At 35.2% G+C, this 22,931-nt stretch overlaps 1 protein-coding gene across 2 annotated transcripts in view; it reads right to left on the bottom strand.

Moving 5' to 3' along the window:
* Positions 1 to 5,547: 5,547 nt before the first annotated feature.
* The window catches only part of METTL25 (methyltransferase like 25), a 154,941-nt gene continuing 137,557 nt past the window's right edge, over positions 5,548 to 22,931 (bottom strand). Inside the window, exons 10-12 of one of the 2 annotated variants that reach the window (XM_004463551.5) lie at positions 12,442 to 12,516; positions 11,805 to 11,876; positions 5,548 to 5,787 (exon numbers count right to left, since the gene is read on the bottom strand). In XM_004463551.5, the coding sequence (XP_004463608.2) occupies positions 5,695 to 5,787; positions 11,805 to 11,876; positions 12,442 to 12,516 (240 nt within the window). In that variant the 3' untranslated portion in view covers positions 5,548 to 5,694. The remainder of the gene's footprint in view (positions 5,788 to 11,804; positions 11,877 to 12,441; positions 12,517 to 22,931) is intronic. The other variant, XM_071218981.1, reaches the window with a different exon arrangement.

Genomic DNA, 22,931 nt, shown 5'->3' with positions numbered 1-22,931 from the left:
TGGGAATGAAGATTGTGGTTAGTAATATAAGAATGTTTTTGGGAAGCAGATGTGGCTCAACTGATAGAAAGCATCCGCTTAACATATAGGAGGTCAAGGGTTCAAACCCAGGGTCTCCTGGCCCGTGTGGTGACCTGGCCCACATACAGTGCTGCTGCATGCAAGGAATGCCATGCCACATGGGTGTCCCCCATGGAGGGGTGCCCCATATGCAAGGAGTGTGCCCCTACAAGGAGAGTTGCCTCAGGTGAAAAGTGCAGCCTGCCCAGGAGCGGCTCCACACTCACAGAGAGCTGATGGAGCAAGATGATGCAACAAAGAGATAGATTCTGTGCCATGTGATGAAAATGCAAGCAGACATGGAAGAACACAAAGTGAATGGACATAAGAGAGCAGACAATGGGGGGGAAGTGCGGGGAGAGAAATAAAATAAAAATAAAAATAAATCTTAAAAAAAGAATGTTCTTTTACAAAGTGTTAAGAGTAGTAGTGTGATACACAGGAAAATTGTAACTTATGAAAGATAGTTAACAGTAATATAATATTTTTGCAGCAATGGCAAAGAAGCCACTCTATCAATTTTAAGGGACAAAAATATGGGGGTATAAGTGGGTATGGGATTTTTCGTTTTGCAGTATTGAAAACGTTCTAAAATTGACTGAAGTGATGACAGCACAACTCTGTGATAAAAATGAGAGCCAGTGAGTGTACACAATGAGGGAGTGTACAAAGCACAGGACCGTATCATACAAGAACCCTGTGGTGGAAGATGGACTGTGGTTAACAGAACAAATATAAGAATGTTCTCTCATGAATATAACCAATATGTAATACTAAACCAGGGTGTAAACAATCAGGTGGGTTGGGGGAAAATACACCAAATATAAGATATGGGCTATAGTTAACAATATTTTGATGATACTCTTTCATAATTTGTAACAAATGTTTCACAACAATGCAAGGATTGGTGGTGGAGTGACATATGGGAGTCCTGAAGATGATATAATGTCTGTTTTATAAGTTCATGATTTTTATCATGCACTTACTGTTTATGTACATTCATGTATAAATGATGTACTTCAACAAAATTTAGTTAAAAAAGAAAGCTTTCCGTTCTTACACTCTAAATATTAGCCTTCAAAACCTTTTAAAATCACTCTTCATTACAGTATGACCTGCTTCTAAGTAATGGCTTTTTGGACTTCATAAACCTAATATAAATGGTAATGTGAATTAAAATGTAGACTTTTAAAGGCATTGTTTACATATATAGAAAGATGTTGAACATTATTATCTACAATAAAAGTGAACCCTCTTTTGTCTTCAATGTATTTTCTGTCCTTTTGAATTAAATGGAAATAAAGCACTAATACTTATATTTTCTTTATAATTTAAAAGTCTATCCTAAATGCTTTTATTCATAAGCTTATACGAACAGCTACATTGTCTACTAAAATCAGAAATATTCTGAAAAGCCACCAGAACACCAGAAATGTCTTTGTTAAGCTCAAACGGTATCTGGGTTTATTTTACCTTTCCCTTGAAACATGTTATTTGAGTACTCTTTGCTTGATGGAAAATCACCACCCAGATTACTTCTTTTTCTTTAAAGAATTACGGAAGTATTAGAATACTAGATTCTTTCCCAATAGGACAGCTAACTCAGAATATGTATGCATTTGATTTAACATGATTGCCTGATACATACCAAATCACATGTGGAGCAAGTAGAAAGCAACATGGTGAATTTTAGAATATAATTTGCATAACTACACATATTTTTCCTAAAATTCATGTTCAGTCATAACTGTCTTAGTACAACTTAAAGGCTTTTCCTTCCATGAGATTTGAATGCATGCTTATTTCTTTTTTTTCCTGAAATGTGTTAACTATCATGCTGGATTGTGCATTGGAAAATTCTAATAAAAACAGTAAAATTGAAAGCAAGGTCTTCCATCGACAGAACATCTGCAAACTTAATGAGGCAATCCATTGAGATAAATACATCAACTAATAAATACCCAAACATGTAGCCAGTGGCATCACTGGTCAAATATAAATTATCTGGGAAGGCTTGGGGAGTTTCAGTTCTTTTGGTCACAGGTTAACCAGAGCACATATTTCATAGAGCAGTTAAACAGTTCTTCTTCATGAAAATTAGCCATTCTACTGAATATATAAAAAATAACCTAAAAGAAAGTATAATTATGGGAGAGAATGGAACAGAATTGAACAGTTCTAGGACACAGTTAATGAAAGGATTATGTGTTTTTATGTAGAGAGTTTTTCTCCTCCCAAGTAATTATCTAAATCTTAACTCTTCCAATAAGGTCCTGAAGATTAGGAACTATCACAGGTTTTAAACCTTTTCCCCCAATGTTCAGTGTCCAACATAGTCTTAGCCAATAGTAGTAGCTAACAGATAGTTGTTGACTGAATTATATGCAATACCCACAAAGTACTTTTATTGAATTGTAGGGATTAATGTAGGAAATGAATGTAGGAATTAATTACAGATTCAGTTTAACAGATATATATTCACTATTTTATTTTTCTTCTTAAGGCAGTTTTGGCATATTGTATTTGTTTGAGAAATTGTCTATTTCCTTCAAAATTTAAAATTTATTGGCACAAAATTGTTCATAATTTCTTAATAATTTTCTAATATCTGAAGGAAGAATCTATAGTGAGCCTTCCTGATATCTTTCTATTCCTGATACTAGTTATTTGAAGATTTTCTTCTTTTAAAATGATTGGTCCTGCTATAGTTGCATTTTATTACTATTATCCAAGAACCAATTTGTGCCATAACATTGGACATGCTTAGAATATCCTCCTCTTTTCTTCTAGGTTAACTCCTACTTCACAAAGAGTCTACTACAGGATCATCTCTTTTAAAAGCATTTCTTTATTAGTTAAGACTCAGGTGCTCTTTCTTGTAAGTTTATTGAATCTCTATTATAAGTCTTAGCAGATCTTAATGTAATTACTAGTTTTATTTAATGTCTGCTTCTCTCACTGGACTGTGAACTCCTTGAGGGACTTATTGTTTGTTTCCATATTCCTAGTTCCTAGCACAATAACTGGCACAGGTAGGTATTCAATAAATGTTTATAAAATGAATATCAAATGAAGCTCCATTTTACAGATGAGGCTCTGAGATATTAAAGGTATTCCTTTAGCTTACCCAGAAAGTAACAGTCAGAATTGATGTTTTTCCCAATTCATCATATTCTTTAGCTAAACTGTAAACTAGTTCTCACACAGCAGTTTTTATGAGATGGGAACTTACAGACATTGCAATGGGGATTCATACGTATAAAGGTGAAGTCTTGCTAGAATATTCTATTTCTTGGCTTTTTGTTGAAATATTATCTTCTCAATGTGATCATACAGGTTGTCTCATGCTGACTAGACGTTTGAGTCACACATTTGTTTCTGATTAATAAAAATGGAAACCGTTAATTGATAAATGTAATTTCCGACAATTTTTTAAAATTAGGAGGTTACTATAAAGTTTCCATGGTGATTAAATAGTTGTAATTTACTTCTATGTACTAAACAGTTCCTTACACATATAAAGTTCTTTTCTATTTTCTTTATCACAATGAGAAATCAATGCCATATAATATAAATATTTGGACACCAGAGAGGTAGTTTAAAATTTTACATAGAAGGTAAAATTATGAAAGGAAAGTAAGTAGACTGGTGTGGTTTTCTGCTCTTTCTGAGCTAGCTGCTCATCTAGCAAACAATATGAAATAATAAAATACTAAAATGTTTAAAACAAAAAGGCAATTTAGTAAGATGTAAAAACTAAACTGAAATCAGAGGAGGATTCTGTTAATCATGTGAATATGAAAAAATCAACCTGTTGTGTGAAGTTCTTTTCTTCTTTTTGCTTTTAATCAGTAATGCTGGCTGTTAAAACCATTAATAGTTGATGGGGAACTTTACACTGTATAAATTAGGTTCACAACCTCTGAAGCCACTGATCAATCTTAATATCACTAGATGTGGGGCAGTCAAACATTATGTGGTTTGTAATGTGATGCAATAGGAAGCACATAACACTAATTATGAAGTAATTTTGCCAAAGGACAAACAAATGCAAAACAACCTGAATCTAATTAAGTTTCTAGATCCAATTATTAGTTTACAGGAAATATTTGGGATAGATATATCTAATGACACTCTGATGGTACAATCACATAAATCCAGAAATAGAAAATTCTATAGGATAAATGACCTGGCTTTAAAAAAAAAAAAAAAGTGATATGAAATAAAAAAGAGGGAAAGGAAATTGTTACATAGTAAAAGCAACAAAAGACACTATTAACCAAATATAAATATGTGAACTCACATATGTGAATTCAGATTCTGAATTGATAAACTGATACAGAAGCCTTTTGAGCCAATCAAGGAAATGTGAATGAGGACAAGTAATAGATGTTACTATGGGAAAAGTTCTTAAGTGTCAGAAATACACTAAAGTATTTACATGAAATGATAAATTGTCTGGAATGTGCTTTACAATATTCTAACATGGGTGGGTAGGGGTGGAGAGTGTGTGTGTGTGTGTCCATGAATGTACACAGGTGGTAAAAAATTGGTAAAGTGTTGATTACTTGTTGAAATTTGTGGTAAATTCATGGGATTCATTATACTCTACTCTCCACTTCTGGATGTTTTAAATTTTCCAGAATAAAAAGTAAAAAAAAAAAGGCTTATATTCCCACTATTGTACTGACCATATAAGGTACATGAGCATTCACATATATATTGGCTGCAAGCTCAATATCACAACTCAAAAAAAATTTTGGACAGACTCCAAATTTATAAAAGCAGTTATATTTTCTGCTTGGGAGAAATTTATACAGTCTCTCTAACTGAGCATCAAAGAAGTTTTATCCAAGCTGTCCAACACTTCTGTGTGATCAGAAACTTCAAGTTTTCTGTTAATGTACCACACTGGAAAGAGTGCTGGCTTTTTCCCACTCACTGTTGATTTACTCAGACTGGTTTTCTACACAGCACAAGGTAATTCCATTAAAGGTCAACTCATTACTTTATTTCAGTAAGAATAGTTACAAGAATCCTTAAAATGAATATCTCATTTATAAGATGCATATTTTTGAAGTCTATTTCCAAAGCAGGAGAATTCTTTAATGGCATGTAATTTAGATTATGACAGAGTGTAAAATGTGCTTTATATTAGTCACTTTTTATCTGGCCAGGTTCCTGAGTATTGCTTCTCTTTGTGGATTTTTCCCTCCTGGTAAGACGTAAAATCCTTCCAAAATGTGGAAGAAATGCAAATGATTTTCCTCACCAACTAATTTTACTCTATCTATACCTACATCCTTTCATTTGTTTTTAAGTCACTAAAAGTCAAATTGTGATGTAGCAAATAGCAAATATTGAGCAGGAAACAAGGCTCACATGACAATGCACTAATGATGTAGTAACTCAGGAAAGTAGGCCAACTCTTTTACAGTACTTTGTTTTCATTAATGTATGCTTTGACAACGGAAAAATGGACTGGCATTGTGTTGTTAGCCATTATTTTATTTAAAATATATAGAATGACTTTCAAATATTTACATAACATGACATCGATGTTTAGAAAAACAGTTTTAGCAACAGATCCCACCTATTGATGGGATACATCTAATTACTTGCTTCAACTTGGAATCACTGTTGCTTCTTCAGAGCAATAACAGCATAACATCTGGGAGATTTCACAGGGTCAAACAACTTCACAATTGCAGACCATGCAATGTCTTCCTGCAAATTGATAAGTTATTCAGATATACAACAATTATTGAAGGAAGAAGGAAAGATGAAAAGTTAGACTATATTTTGTAACATACAGGCATACCTTGGAGACTGTGGGTTTGGTTCCAGACCACCACAATAAAGCAAATATTGCAATAAAGCAAGTCACACAAATTTTTTGTATTTCCAGTGCATGTAAAATTTATATTTATACCATACTGTAATCTATTAAGTGTGCAAATATTTATGTCTAAAAACCAATGTACATAACCTTAGTTACAAAATACTGCTAAAAATTGCTAACCATCATCTGCATATTCAGCAAGCTGTAATCTTTTTGCTGGTGGAGGGTCTTGCTTCTCTGTTGATGGCTGCTGTCTAATCAATGTGGTGGTTGCTGAAGCTTTGGAGTGGCAGTGGCAATTTCTATTTCTTTTTTTTCTTTATTAAAGAACTTGTGGGTTTACACAAAAATCATGCAGAAAATACAGGATTCCTATACACCACCCCACCACCAACACCTTGCATTGGTGTAGAATATTTGTTACAAATGATGATAGTACATTTTTATAATTGTATTATTAAAATCCATGGTTTAATTTAGGGTTCACTATTTGTGTTGTGTAGTTCCACAGGTTCTGTTTTTTAAAAATTTTTATTCTGTTACCTTATATACAACCTAGCATTTCTCCTTCCTAATCCTATTCAGATACATATTTCGGGGCTGTTAATTATGTTTACAATGTTGTGTTACCATCACCACCATCCATCACTTCTCTCTCGTGTATCTGAAACCTGCAGGTCTTAGTCCCAGACTGTCAGTCAGCCTCTATAGTTTTTTCACACTCCTTTAGTTGTCTCACGTAGCTTTTGCCTGGAGGGCTAATTCTAGGAGGAGGATCACCAGGGAGTACTTTCCCTGCCAGAACAGGGCCAGAGACCCATGAAGGGAGAACAGACTGGCTCCAAAGTGCCATGTGGAGGGGGTCAGGAAGGGAACCGAAAACTTCTCGAATGACTCTCCAAAGCTGAGCTTTCCTGGACTGTCCAGCAAATGCAGCCCTTAAACTACCTTTTTCCTTGCAGCTCTGAGGAAGTGAAGCAGTTTTAAATCCCCTTTCCTTCGCTCCTGCGTGGGAGAGGTTGAAACAATGGCTGCCCTCAGAGCCAGGATCCAGCATCCAAATTAGCTCATCAAAAGCCATGATCAGTGATCAGCCATACACACTTCTGTTCTTGGGGAAAAGGATTTTTTTGTCCTTTTCTATCAGTAGCAGCTAGCCAGGGACCAGACTCCATGGCAGCCTGACACAAGAGTGGGAGATGGGTGCCTGTAGCCGCTGTCTGGAGAGAACAATTTACAGGTCTTTACTGTAATTTATCAGCTTCTTCCTCCCGCTCTTCCATGGATGCTGTACAGTGTTTTTCTGGCCTCTGGAGTTTCAAAATAGTTGTTTCAGGCTGTTTCTGCCTGCTTAATAGTTGTTTTGGTGGAAAGACTGAGTCCTGGAGCTAAATTGGCTACTTACTTTTATTTGTGGTAATTTCTTAAAATAAGACAACAATGAAGTTTGCCACATCGATTGACTCTTCCTTTCACTAAAGATTTCTCTGTAGTATCCAGTCCTCTTTGAAAGCATTTTACCCACAGTAGAACTTCTTTCAAAATTGAAGTCACTTCTTTCAAATCTGGCCATGGCTTTGTCATCTAAGTTTATGTATTATGCTAAATCTTTTGTTGCCATTTCAACAATGGTCAAAGCATCTTTTCCAGGAGGAAATTCCATCTCAGGAAATCACTTTCTTTGCTCATTCATAGAAGCTCGTTTATCCAAGTTTTACCATGAGATTGCAGCAATTTAGTGACATCCTTAGGTTCTCTTGCCTTTTCTACCACAGCTGCAATTACTTTCTCCACTGAAGTCTTTTTTTTTTTTTTTTAAAGATTTATTTATTTATTTAATTCCCCCCCCTCCCCTGGTTGTCTGTTCTTGGTGTCTATTTGCTGCGTCTTGTTTCTTTGTCCGCTTCTGTTGTCGTCAGCGGCACGGGAAGTGTGGGCGGCGCCATTCCTGGGCAGGCTGCTCTTTCTTTTCACGCTGGGCGGCTTTCCTCACGGGCGCACTCCTTGCGCGTGGGGCTCCCCACGCAGGGGACACCCTTGCGTAGCACGGCACTCCTTGGGCGCATCAGCACTGCGCATGGCCAGCTCCACACGGGTCAAGGAGGCCCGGGGTTTGAACCGCGGACCTCCCATATGGTAGACGGACGCCCTAACCACTGGGCCAAAGTCCGTTTCCCTCTCCACTGAAGTCTTGAACCCCTCAAAGTCATTCATGAAGGTTGGAATCGACTTCTTCCATTCTCCTGATAATATTAATATTTTGACCTCTTCCTATGAATCATGAATGTTCTTAATGGCATCTAGAATGGTGACCCTTTACAGAAGATTTTCAATTTTCTTTGTCATGATCCATCAAAGAAATCACTTTTATGGGAACTACTGCCTTACAAAATGTTTTTTTCTTTTTTTAAAAGATTTATTTATTCATTTCTCTCCCCTTCCCGCCCCCGTTGTCTGTTCTCTGTGTCTATTCACTGTGTCTTCTTTGTCTGCTTCTGTTGTCAGCGGCACGGGAATCTGTTTCTTTTTGTTCTATCATCTTTTGTGTCAGCTCTCCGTGTGTGCGGCGCCATTCCAGGCAGGCTGCACTATCTTTCGCGCTGGGTGGCTCTCCTTCCGGGGTGTACTCCTGGTACATGGGGCTCCTCTATGCGGGGGACACCCCTGTGTGGCAGGGCACTCCTTGCGCGCATCAGCACTGTGCATGGGCCAGCTCCACACGGGTCAAGGAGGCCCAGGGTTTGAACCGCGGACCTCCCATGTGGTAAACAGACATCCTAACCACTGGGCCAAGTCCACCGCCCAAAAATGTATTTCTTAAATAATAAGACATGAAAGTTGAAATTACTGCTTGATCCAAGGGGTGCAGAATGGATGTTATGTTAGCGGACAGAAAACAACATCTATCTCATTGTATATCTCCATCAGAGCTCTTGGGTGATCAGGTGCACTGTCAATGAGCAGTAATATTTTGAAAGGAATCTTTTTTCTAAACAGAAAGTCCCAACAGTGGGCTTCAAATATTCAGTAAACCACGTCGTAAACAGATGTGGTGTTATCCAGGCTTTGTTATTCTATTTGTAGAGCACAATCAGAGTAGATTTAGCATAATTCTTGAAGGCCCTAGGATTTTTGGAATGGTAAATGAGCATTGGCGTCACCTTGAAATTACCAGCTGCATGCACCCCTAAAAAGATAGTCAGTCTGTCCTTTGAAGCAAGGCATTGAGTTTTCCTTTTTAGGTATTAAACTCCTAGATGACATCTTCTTCCAATATAAAGCTGTTTTGTCTCCACTGAAAATCTGTTTTTCAGTTCATCAAGTATTTGAGCTAGATCTTCTGGATATCTTGCTGCAACTCCTAAATTAGCACTTGCTGCTACACCTTGCACTTTTGTTATGGAGTTGGCTTCTTTTCTTAAATATCATGATCCAAACTCTGCTAGCTTGAGATTCTCTTCTGCAGTTTCCTAACCTCACTGTCTTCACAGAATTGAAGAGAGTTAGAGCCTTGCTCTGGATTAGGTTTTGGCTTAAGGGAATGTTGCGGCTGGTTGATCTTCCATCCAGACCACTAAAGCTTTTTCCATATCATCAATAGGACTATTCTGCTTTCTTTTCATTTGTGCCTTCACTGGAGCAGCACTTTTAATTTCCTGCAAGAACTTTTCCCTTGTATTCACAAATTTGTCAACTGGCACAATAGACCTAGCTTTTGTCCTATCTCAGCTTTTGATATGCCTTCCTTATAAGCTTCATCATTTCTAGCTTTTGATTTAAAGTGAGAGATGCGTGAATCTTCATTTGAATACCTGGAGGCCACTGTAGGGTTATTAGTTGGCCTAATTTTAATATGTTATCTCAGGGAATAGGGAGACCCATGGAGAGGGCATGAGATGGGGAAAAAGCTGGTTGGTGGAGTAGTTAGAACATATACAACATTTATCAATTAAATTTGCTGTCTTATAAGGGTATGGTTTGTGGCATCCCAAAACAATTACAATAATAATATCAAAGATCACAGATCTCGATCATGGTAACAGGTATAATAATAATGAAAAAGTTTGAAATACTGTGAAAATTAACAAAATGTGACAGAGACATGAAGTAAGCACATGCTGTTGGAAAAATGTCACTGAAAGACTTGCCAGGCACAAGGTTGCCAGAAACCTTCAATTTGTAAAAAATGGAGTATCTGCAAAGTTGTGTAAAGCAAAGTGCAATAAAACGAAGTGTGCCTGTAAACTACAGAAATAAACTATATAAAAGTATTCTTTCCGGAATAAAGTGAACTTTTACTGCAAAAACTAAGTTAAAAGTTATTCACACATTTCTTAAGCCTTTCAACCTGATATTTCCCTTCAAATGACATGGGGAGAGGTTTCTTTCATGAATTTATTAAAGGTAAGAAAGCTGGTAGAACTAGCATTCTCAAACAGTGCTAGAGGATATATAAACTAGAATTACCATTTTGGAAATATATCTTAAAACTATTGAAAAAGGGGTATATCCTTTATTTAGCAGTTTCATCTTCAGGAATTTATGCTGAGGAAATAATTCAAGATGTACATTAAGAGTGATCTGCAGTAAGGTTATTCATTTCTGGAATTGTGAAAAATGGAAAGTAGCCAACAATTGGGTGTCAGTTAAATAAACAATTATATGATGGACGTTATTCATATTCTGTGCATATTTAATGAGATGAGAAAATTTAATAAAATATATCAAATGAAACAAACAAATTGGATACAAAACTGCTCTCTTATATGTTAGAGAGAAACAAAAACACACCAAAAAATTAAGAACAGTCAATGCTGAAAGGTGGGATTATGGTTACTTATAATTTATTTCTTTTTTATTCTTCTTTACTCTTGAAATTTTCTATTATAAATACGTATTGCATTTATAAGCATTAATTAAAATATATAAAATTAACATTTATATGATTACTATCACCTCATTACCAGTTTATTAATCTTTTTACATACCCATTTTTGTACCAATTGTACATAGATCAATAAACTGTTTTGAAGAGGAAAACAACCCAAGTACACCTTTAGTAAAATAGGCCTAATTCTGTCACCTAACAACTTGGGAACATAAGCTCTTCAGTGATTTTGAGTTAGTTGGCACCTTAGGAAAATATTAATTAAAATATTTTAAAATTTCTTTTCTTTATGAAAATACCAATAAGAACAATAGCAAACATTTATTATAATCCATTCGTTCCACGCAACCTGTTGAAAAGAAGAAAGTAAAGCTCCCAATATAATAAAAAATTGTTAAATTGAAAGATTTATAATGGATACATAAGGCTGTACCCATGAATGGTTTAATTTTAAAAGGTTGCAAAACTTCATTTCGATCACAGCTCAGAGAAGAAACTGTGAAAAATATTTTACCTAAAGATAACCAAAAAGATAATATTTTTGTCATTTAAACAGAGATAAATAAGGTTTATTGTGACAAAAACAGAATATTCACTGATCAGAAAGAAGTTTCTACACTGCAGAGTACTTATGTCCAAAGATCTGAAAGTGAATTCTAAGGCAAATTCTTACAAAATGAAATGTATATATGATATCCTTTATGCCTGTCTTTATTAATTTTTGCTATACATTACCGCATCGTATATGGTGCTTTGTATTTGCTGCCTATGCAATATTAATTATCAGGCAGTTAAAAAAGCATGAACTTCATTATAGCAGCTTTGCTGAAAATGTTCTACAAATGTTTACGTATTTTAAAAAAAGATGGAATGAATATTTAGACTTCGGAAAATAACAAAAAAAATTATGCTCCTAGTTTTATATGAAAGAAACTCATCTTAGAGACAAATGGATCCATGTTACTAGTTTTAGTAAAGATATTTGTTACGCGTTTTAAGAATAAAGTCATTTACCTGCTCTTTCAGGTAGCAAAGTCGATCTAAAAGAATCAATGTCTCTATACAAGGAGCTAGAACAACTTTCAACTAAAAGAAAAGAAAAGGATGGGATAGCAGTCACTTAAAACGACAACAAAGATCAACTGCATTATTTCTTGAACACTCATGTTTAAAAAAATGTAAAAAACTTTCTATAAGGCTAAATGTCTAATAACCATGTATATCCTCAGAAAATGAACATTGTATTGATCCAAAGTTTTTTTTTTTTAAATAGGAATGTCCTTTAAATGACTTTGAAGTACAATCTAACAAGCAAATATACATATGTTATGAAAAAGCTTTTAAAGGGGCAGTAGGAATGAAATTCATTAAGAGGACTGCTTGTGAAATAACTGCATCAAGACCACTGTGTTCAAAGAATTCTGAAACTTCTTTCAGGGCATTTATAATACACTTTAAGAGAAATCTACCATGTGTGCTCTTTATTACATTACTGACACCTAATATAGTTCTAAAACAGGAAATGATCCCAAACAGTTTTTATAATAAGGGAATAACAACATAGATTTGTTGGTCCCATAATATAATTTAATAGAGCCCTATTCATGTTTTGCAAAATATCCAATTTAATATGTTTAATTCTGAGATTTACCATATTAAAAGCTTCCAGCTCATTCATTCTAGGCTTATACTTCTCATAGTAGTCCATTATAATTTTTTCTGGCATCTTCAAGATAAAAAAAACAAAACAATAAATTTAACAATAATAAAAAATAAGCATATTTTCCCAAATGAAACATATCCTTAAGGCAAAATAAACATTAAAACAATTTAAAATAATCTCAGGTGTCTGAAGAGTTCTAAGGATATTCATGAAGCAAGTCAAATAGCTCTCAATTCTTTCACTGAAATCTTCTGCACTGATACAGGTTCTCCAACATACCATAAATAGCCCCAACAATAATATCCTATTTATATTATTTAATTTCAATAGTAGTGATGAAACATTTACTTTCACTGTTATTATTTTTGGGGCATATAGTAGGAAGTCAAAATAATTTTTTCGAATAAAATTAAAATTTCAAACTATACTATATATCAAAAACTATATATATCCTAGAGAATAATTTAAAGGGAACATGACACAATAATGACCTATACTCATATATAAAATAATTTCCTTTAACACCCATTTAAATTTGTCAACAAGCAATACTTTGTTTTTTTCTCTAAAGCAAATGTCCATTGTATGCTGCACCCTTGTGGTTATAGCAAGTGACTTTCTAGTTCACTTACCTATTTCAGCTTCTGCCAGTTGAGTTTTATGACTACTGAGTCAACTGTATTTGTTTCTACACTTGTTATACCAGTTACATTATTGTAATGATATAATATAAATAAATATTACATAATCAATGAAATATGAACATAGAAGGAAAAGTTGTTTCCGTAAGTTGAATGCCTTTGTCAAAGTCTTGATAAAGAAAAGTAGCCAGAAGAAATAGCTGTCCACTACATGTGGTCAAGTGGTAACATTCAAAACAGACTTTTTTGCTTTTTTTTTTTTTTAACTTAAATGAGATTTAAAAATTCATAGCAATACATTTGGTCACAATTTTTATTAGCTTGGAGCTAAAATTATTCTGGTGAATGCTCTTTGGGAATGTGTCCAATTCCTTTCTCCTTTTTTTCTACCCTGTGGTAGTGAACCAATGCAGATTACCCTCTCCCTTTAAAAAAAATTGCCCATCTTTGAATCAAATGAATGCCTCCTGGACCCAATTTTTGCAGTACAGTGTATGAAGCAGGATCCAGGTCTGCGTTTCAAGCCAACAAAAATTCTCATCTTTCAAAATTGTGTGTGTGTGTGTGTATGTGAACTTCAACCTTTGATCTTTACTTCTTTCCTACCATCTGAGTTGCAGGACAACTCACAACTCTCAAATCTTTTGTCCATTCTGCCTCACCAGCTTCACAATCTGGAACATCAGCTGCATCTATTCCAAGCTATGGATTGTTGATTTTGCTAAGAGAATTGTGTTCTGTTATTTTGTCTGAGCTCTTTAACACTGGGCATTTACTGTTGGCATTTTCTTGCATCCCTCTTTAACTTACTGTATTTCATAACACACATAGTTGGGATTTGAAATGCTCTCTGATTTTGTTAAAGAAGGAGTTTGTGCTTCTGCCTCTCATTCTATTTGTTACTTTTGGGTATTTTGGAGAGAAAAAAGTGGGACCATCATCTTTATTAGTTAAAAAAAATGGAAGTCTATTGATTTATTAATACTTCAAGTGAACCAACACCGCAGATTGTAGACTGCCCATTGTGGGTATGTGCGATGCATTAACATTAACTTACAACTCCAAATAGTGAAATGATATGTGAACTTGTGTGCAAAAAAGTGGCTTTGTCTTATACCAAAAATTTGGTGAATAAAAGTATGTTTTTAAGTACAAATTCAATTTTTAAAAAAGATTTATTTATCTATCTCCCCTTCCCCTCCCCTGCCTCCACAGTTGTCTGCTCTCTGTGTTCACTGGCTGTGTGTTCTTCTGTGTCCACTTGTATTTTTGTCAGCGGCACCCGGAATTTGTATCTCTTTTAGTTGTGTCATCTTGCCGCATCAGCTCTCCATGTGTGCAGCACCATTTCTGGTCAGGCTGCATTTTTTTCGCACTGGGTGGCTCTCCTTATGGGGCACATTCCTTGTGCATGGGGCTCCTCTATGTGGGGGACACACCTGTGTGGCACAGCACTGGCTTCCCAAAATTCAATTTTTAATACATGATTTTATGTTTTAATCAACTTTTTCAGTCAAATGCTCACCTACCAGTCTCATCAGATTAGATCATGGAGCTCCTATGGAAATTTAAAATAAAAGCACTATCTAATTTAATCCTAACATCTGTAAAATGCTTAAATTCATGATATTATCTTTTACATAAAGGTATTGCATATTAAAGCTAGTGAAAGTCTTGAGACAGAGGAAGGCATCAGAGCGGAGGCATTGCCCAGTCCTAGATGATACTTAGGCAAAGAGATAAACTTACAAGTTGAAGGTGAACACTGAATGGCATCTGGGAGTATACGTCATGAATTCTATTGTTCCCTGCTGCCTGTTTCCTAGACCCTAAAAAGGGGATTAGTATGAGTTAATCTGTGCTATAGGGCCCTAACTCAGTAGGGTATGGTTTGGTTCTGGGAGATATCCAGTTCTAATGAGAAAACAAATAAGCAATGATAGAGTAAATGAGCAAACATAATGCTCAAGATCTTACATTTGTTTTGCTTTTTCACTATACTGGCAATTTGTTGACAGTTATTTTAACTTTGACATAGCCTAAGTGTTGGAGAGTATATGTCTTATTAACTAACATACTTTACATGTTTGACCAATTTCATCCTATTTGCAAGTTTCCAAAGTGAAATTTCCAGATAAAGGTAATTTTTCTTTTAATTCTTCAGTAAGATTCATCATTCCCTGAATTTCTTCTCCCTTTATTTCTAATTTCAATTCTTTAATCTACTATTGAAATACATTTATTTTGTCTGTTGGAAAGCATTAATTTTCTCTTTATTCTTCCACATAGACTTACTATGCCTGATGACTGACTGCTAGTTTTGGAAGAGATCCAAGCAAGCATTTTTCTTGTGCTTAACTTCTGCTAAGTTATATAAATATGACAGAAAGGAGCATGGGTTCTAGAGTTAGCCTGAATTTGAATCTTTGCTCTATAATTTCCTAGATTTTGGCCTTAAGAAATATACTTAACCTATACCTATGTCTCAGTTTCCTCACCTATAAAATGAGGATAACTACTCATTTCACAAGGTCATACTTGGTATTCAATGAAATAATATAAATGAAGTTTTTAGCACAGTGCCTGGCATAAAGCAAACATTCAATAAAAATTAGGTTTTGTCATACTGCTTTAAAAAAATAAAATATTTAGAATGGTTTTAGATTTACAGAAATTGTGAAAACAGTATAGAGTTCCCATATACCCTATTCCCAGCTCCCTGTATTAACATCTTTAATTAGTATGGTCTATTTGTTATTAATAAATGACTATTAGTATATTATTATTAATTAGGGACAATGCTTTATTCTAATTTCCTTATTTTTTACCAAGTATCCATTATCTGTTCCAGGATCCCAACCAGGATACCTCATTGCATTTATTCTTCTTGACTGTGACATTTTCTCACACTTTCTTTGATTTTGATGACCTTGACAGTTTTGAGACGTGTTTAGGTATTTTGTAAAATGTCCCTCCATTGGGATCTGTCAGGTGTTTTTCTCATGGTTTGACTGTATTTATGGGTTTTGAGGAGAAAATAAAGTACCATTTTGATCATATCATATCAAGGGTACATACTATCAACAAGACTTATCACTGTTGATGGTGACATTGCTCACCTGCTGAGACAGTGTTCCTCAGGTTCCCCCATCTGCCTCTTTCCATACTGTACTACCTGGAAGAAAGTCACTGTGTGCAGCCCACAACCACATTTAAGGAATGGGTGGAGTATCTAGACAAGTCATTTGGAATTCTTCTATATGGGAGAGCTCTCTTCTCTATTTATTTATTCATATTATTTTTAGAGATCTATATAAAGGGGCTTAGTATTAATAATATAAAACAATTAAGCAGTTCTTAATTTTATTCCTTAAATAAATAAAAGCTATAATGTATTTTTACTTAATTTTTGCCTATTCTTTCCATGGTATTATCTTAATAGTCTACTATTCCCCAGGGCTATTGGTTACCAAGAAGACATACACATACCTTCTTCTCTGTGGTTAGCTGTGAGGATAAACATTGTCTTTATAGGCTATGTGGCTGTTTCTATATAGAACTAGACTTATGTGAACATTTTCTATTGCTTAATGGAAATATTCTTTTATCTTTTGTGCATTTGGAATAAAATATTAGCTTAGTTTTTGCATATCATTTTGGTATATGGTTTTTGATCACAATTTGAAAGAAATATAATTCTTTTTTTTTCTTTCTGTTCTTTATTTCTGAGTTGAAAAGATTATTCCCCCTTCCCCGTTTTTAGAATTTTCTCTATTCCCCCATTCAATCTTGGCTGCCACAACCATACAAAAAGTGTGAAGACCTTCCTTTTCTTGCATCTAAAGTGACACCTTTAGTCACTTTATTTTTATATAAGTCACTTTTATTTTATATAAATAAAACTTTTATTTTATATAACTCACTTTTATTATTTTATTTTTTATTTTATTTTTATTATTTTATTATTTATTTTATATAAGTGACTTTTATTTTATATAAGTCACTTCTTATTTTTTTTTCAAATTTAATTGCTCTAATACTGTATAGTCATAAGTTATGGGGAACATTATTTATAATAAGTTTATTTCCAAGGAGAATTTGAGGTGGCTTAGAATATGAAGCCTATAAATAGTATGGGCCACTAAAGAAAGGCTAAGTTCTCAAGGGTACATAATTCAAGGGAGAAGAACATGATATCCAATAACAAATTTCTCAACCTAACTTTTGACAGGAATTGAAATAACAGGGAATTCCCTATTTTCCTACATAGAATATAAGTTTGTTGAGGGCAGCAAACTTTGTATCCTTATTGCCTAACAACTGTCTGTAAGGAATTTGATTTTAGAGTCCCTAATTGACGAACACATTAGTGTGGAGTCTAAACAGACAAATGAATGTTGTGGGAGTATCTGATAAGAGATCTGCATAGAATAGATCAATATCTTCCAGACTTTATGTGTATGCAAATCACCTAGGATCTTGTTAAAAATGTAGACTGTGATTCAGTATGCCTAGGTGGAGCCCAAGATCCTGCATTTCTTAACAAGCGTCCAATTAATGCTGCTGCTCTTTTTACTATACTCTGAGTAGCTAGACTGTAGAGATAGCTTTTCTGTCTGCACAAAATGGACTGATGCTGGCTTAATTGATGAAGAAGAAAAAAGAGACGATCTAAAGGACAGACCCAAGGATTTAGCACTTACATTTCAGGCTCATCTTTGATCAACATCTCTTCCTATCTTTCTATAATTTGTTTTTTCACCCTTAAGCTGTAGAAAAGAAGGTGTGAGGTTGGAATGAGGTGTAGTAGAGAGTTCTCTGCTGTTACTGAGGCAAGATGAAGAAATCATGAGACATTCATGAGCTATTATATGTAAATGAAGTATAGATGTTGTAATATTCCAAAGCAATGAGGACTTAAATGAGATAAAATCTGAAGCCAGGACAGGTACGGACTCAGAGTTTAACATTAAGAACTGGAACTCAACCGAGGATCCAAAAAACATTATCCTAGGTAGAATAATCTCTAGCTGATGAGCAGACAAAACAGCACCAAAAACTGAATGAAGAAAAAAAACCCCAGGAATTTCAAATCTAAAGCTGAAGTGGCGCTGGAAGGCAAATGGGAAATGACCTAGATTGACTGAATTCCTCTAACCCTAAAGAAACAGTGAATTCCTGATAGCCACTATGATAATAATTGATTCATGGAAGAATCATTAATGATGTTAAAACCACTGGGTAAAAGATAGTTGGGGGACGCGAAATATATATGGTTGGTTTAAAGTATTTCCCCATAGACAATTCATTTCAAAAGGTGGAGGCCCAGAAATGTCCTCATAACCAAGTTATCAAAGTTAATATCACTAATAATATAACTGGCCTTATAATGCAGTGCATTGAAAGGGAAATAACCTTACTTATGCAATATTCCTGCAAATGTGTATAACTTAATCTACTTATTAGGAAACAATTGCACAACTGTCCTCCTAGTCTTCAGCCTTTTCAAAATATGTCAACATCAAGGAAGAAGACAAGGAAGTGTTTTTAAGTTCACTGATTCTTTCTTCTTCCAGCTCTGATCTGCTTTGACCTCCTCTAAGAAATTTTAAATTTATTTGAGACCCTTAGTTCTGTTTGGTTACTTTTCATAATTTCCATCTCTCTCTTGATCTTCTCTTTGTGTTCCTCTATCATTTTCCTTATTTTCTTTAGTTCTTTATCCATGTTTTCCTTTAACTCTTTGTGCACACTGAGGACCCTTTTTAAAAAGTCTTTATCTGGAATGTCTCAGGTCTGATCATCCTCACCGATGGTTTTTATTGTTTTAATCTTCTTCTGTACCATACCTGGGCCATTGCTTCCTGTTTGTGTTTTATAATCTTTTGTTAAAACCTGGACGTTTTGATATTTTAATGTGTTAAGCTTGTAACCAGCTAGTGTTATGTCAGAGAATTCCTTGAATGCCAGGACCTAACACCAACAATAAAAACTCAGAGAAGATGGAAAAAAACACTTTTCCCATGGTATTAGTTAAGGTTCTCCAGGGAAATAGATATTAATAAATAGTAATATTTATTAAAGGAATTGGCTTACACAACTGTGAGGATGGGTGAGTCTGAATTCCACAGGGCAGGCCAGGCTGAGTTCTCCTATGAAAGTTTTTGATAAATCCCCAGGAGAAGCTGGTTGAAGTAGAAATTGAAATTATTTCTTCTGACTGTTGAAACTATTAGTTCTCCCTTTAAGGCCTCCAACTGGCTGGATGAGATATCTCTCATTGTTGGATGCAATCTCCTATAATCTCTTTTTTTTTTTTAAGATTTATTTCTCTCCCCTTCCCCCCCCACCTCGGTTGTCTGTTCTCTGTGTCTATTTGCTGCATCTTCTTTGTCCGCTTCTGTTGTTGTCAGCGGCACAGGAATCTGTGTTTCTTTTTGTTGCGTCATCTTGTTGTCAGCTCTCCGTGTGTGCAGCACCATTTCTAGGCAAGCTGCACTTTCTTTCGCGCTGGGTGGCTCTCCTTACAGGGCGCACTCCTTGCGCGTGGGGCTCCTCTATGCGGGGGACACCCCTGCGTGGCAGGGCCCTCCTTGTGCGCATCAGCACTGTGCATGGGCCAGCTCCACATGGGTCAAGGAGGCCTGGAGTTTGAACCGCGGAACTCCCATGTGGTAGATGGACGCCCTAACCACTGGTCCAAGTCCGCCGTCTAATCTCCTCAGTCGACTGTAGATGTAATTAGCCACAGACGCAATCAACTTACTGATGATTTAAATCCATGAAAAATCCTCACAATAATAATTGTGTAAGTGCTTGCTTGACCAAACAACTGGATGCCATTACCTAGCCAAGTTGACACATGAACATAATCATTACCTGCCTTTGAAGACTGATGTGTGTGAGTGCTCTCTTTCAGAGCTAATCAATACAAAAAAATTAGAGAATAGCTCCAGGCCAAAGTGAAGAAGCTTCTCTGGTCTTTTCTGTGTATGTGTCTCATCTTGGGCACACATACCTGGCTATAGGAGATTACATGTTTCCCTAGGGTCCAGGGTATCCCCAAATATGTCCTACAACCTGAAATGCCTCTTTCCAAGCATCCACTTGACTTTTCTCTTATAGGGCTCTGTATTTTTTGAACTCTTCTAAGAACTTTTACATTTATTTTCTTGAGACCCTTAATAAAACAGCTTTGTGTGCTGACTTCTAGATGCTGGGTAAATTCTGGGACAATGATTCCTTCCTCAACAACCACCAGACAGACTGGGCCAGGCTTCCTTCCTCCCAGTATGTACATGAGGATTACTCTGTTCCTTCTGGAACCAGGACCAGGGATCTGCACTGGGAGTACAGGAACTGAGAATGCAGACTAGTTCTGGGTTGAGCAGTAGGGGCTAGGTGAGGATGACATAAGATCCTACAAATTTTAGGTAGTAATTTTCTTGATTCAGTACTTTCCCTATTACTGTAGTCCTTTAATTCGTTTCTGGAGCTTTGAAAAAATGTTTCTGCCAGTTCTTACTTGTTTTATAAAGCCTCTGTGGGGCATTAGGGCCCTCAAGCTTCTCATTCCACCATCCTGACTGGCACGAACCAGCTGTTTTTCTCCTTCCTCTTCCCCTTCCCCTTTCTTTACCCCTTCCCTTTCTGCTTCCCTTTTCCTCCCCGTCCCCCTCCTCCCTCCCTCCCTCCTTCCTTTCATAGAAGTAGTGAAGAGCTGTTTTTAAACTCCACAGGTCATTATGATAAGCAGCCAAGTTTAAGGATTCATTGTTTCCTCTTAACTATTAAGTTTAAATACTTGATAGAAATAAAACTTTCCTTGATGCTACAGGCTGAAAAGAAACCAATATTCCAGAATTCTAGTTTTATTCTCTTTCCTTGACAAAAGCGTCTATGAGAAAGAAACCAAGTAAAATTCCATTTTATTATAACTATTTTCTTATTTGAAAAGCTTTTATTTTTCTTTTTCTTAAAGTTACCTCATAACCTCCCCTCTATATTAAATCACCAGTTTTTTTTGTCTTCATGTTACTTCTCAATAACTGAAATTAAATTCTTCTTGATCATTTGTGTACATGCACTCCCCTCTAGAATATTAGCTCTTTTTGTTTTCTTCTTCTTATGGACAAACACTCCAGTTCATTTTTTGTCTAGAAAACAATAAACTGTTCTGATGCTTTTAAAGTCCCATGGATGAGAGTATGCAACTATGTGCATTTAGTATATACCATGGGGTAAAAAAGACAGAAAGGCAGAAAAGTATTAATAAGTCACAAAAGAAGTTAAAAAGCTGTGAGACAGAGGGAAACCATGAAGCCTTAAAGACAATTTCAGAGGTTTTCTGAAATGTGGTGAGATGACAATGTGGAGACTGAAAATAAAGCTTGAGGACATGATTTTTATTTTTTTAAAATTTAGGTTTGGTAAAGCTAATCACAGGATTTTGTTGTATTTGACAATTTAAAAGTTTTATTTAAAAGTTTTACAAAAAAGTAATTGAATATTATGAGAATTTTATCATAACAGTTCATTCTAAGAAATCCATCTATTATAAACAGTATACTTGGTGATACATGGTAGTTGATGTTCTGCCACAACTGCCTGCTTTTAGAGGTACAGAGTCAGGCTTAACATCATTGTAGAAATGTAAACACTCTTCTTAAACAGACCTATATTTTTATAAAGGGCTGAAACAGTATCACTCTTATGTGGTTATGGCTGTACAAAATGAAGGATCAAGGACAGGACCATTTTGAATAAAAAGTCTTAAAAATGTAACATACTACAGAATACTGTAATCACTGCTCCCTCCTTCATCTTCCCTAGTTTCTTGGTGTATTGTAGAACAGCATTTTTAAAAATGGGCTTATAATGAAAATGTCAGATGACTGCAAATAGAGATGGCAAATGCTCAAAGAGTGGTTCTCAACTGAGGGAGAATTTTGCCCTCCTCCCCCTGATATTTGGCAGTGGAGATTTTTTAAAAATTATTATGACTAGGGGGCTACTACTGACATCTAGTGGATAGAAGCCAGGGATGTTGCTAAAAATACAACCCTGAAACAAAAAAATGTATCCAAATGTCAATACTGCAGAGTTTGAGAAACCCTGTTCTAACAGAATGTGTTTTATAACTGACTATAGGATGTATTACCCTGGACTAATCCTTTAAGCTGTGTATGAGACACTAATATATTCAGCACATGCAGCTTTGGTCTCTTTTAGAATGATGATTTGTCTGGGAATGTTCTTTGTTTAGTTCCACTAAGTGATTTCTTGGGACTAAGACCTTATCCAGATCATGTTAGGGGATTTTCTAGGCAGTTCACTTGCTTATATAGTTTTGAATATGAACAGATGCACGTATCAGAAACACATCAATACATTAACCACATGTCCAATTATATATAAAAATTTTGTACTAAGTGATTACGAGTTTAGTCAAAGATCTTCTAAGTATTTTTTTATAAATTGGAATGATTTTACTTTTCAGTGATTAGAATCTCATGTGAAAATTAATTTCATTTAAAAGATAACATTATACACAAATCTATTTTCATTGTGCTTGTTGACAAAAATTTCACTTTAGCATTAATAATACATGTTTTGATTTTGGAATAAAATAATAGGATATTTATTTGTATTGGATCTGAAATGTGACTTTGATTTTAATAACTTTTTCTATTTTTAACGCTCTGGTTTGAAAGTCACTACTGTTTCAATTCTTCTTGCTTAAAAGTAAAACAAAAACCATATACTTCAACCTACTTTCTTTCTTTCACTAGCATCAGCCTTTTTAACAACTTATGTTGTTCTTCACTTCCCTTTCCC

The sequence above is a fragment of the Dasypus novemcinctus genome, chromosome 12, assembly GCF_030445035.2.
Source record: "Dasypus novemcinctus isolate mDasNov1 chromosome 12, mDasNov1.1.hap2, whole genome shotgun sequence".
NCBI classification, from domain to species: Eukaryota; Metazoa; Chordata; class Mammalia; order Cingulata; family Dasypodidae; genus Dasypus; species Dasypus novemcinctus.
The sequence above is the reverse complement of the archived record's forward strand: the minus strand, read 5'-3'. Positions and strand labels throughout refer to the sequence as shown.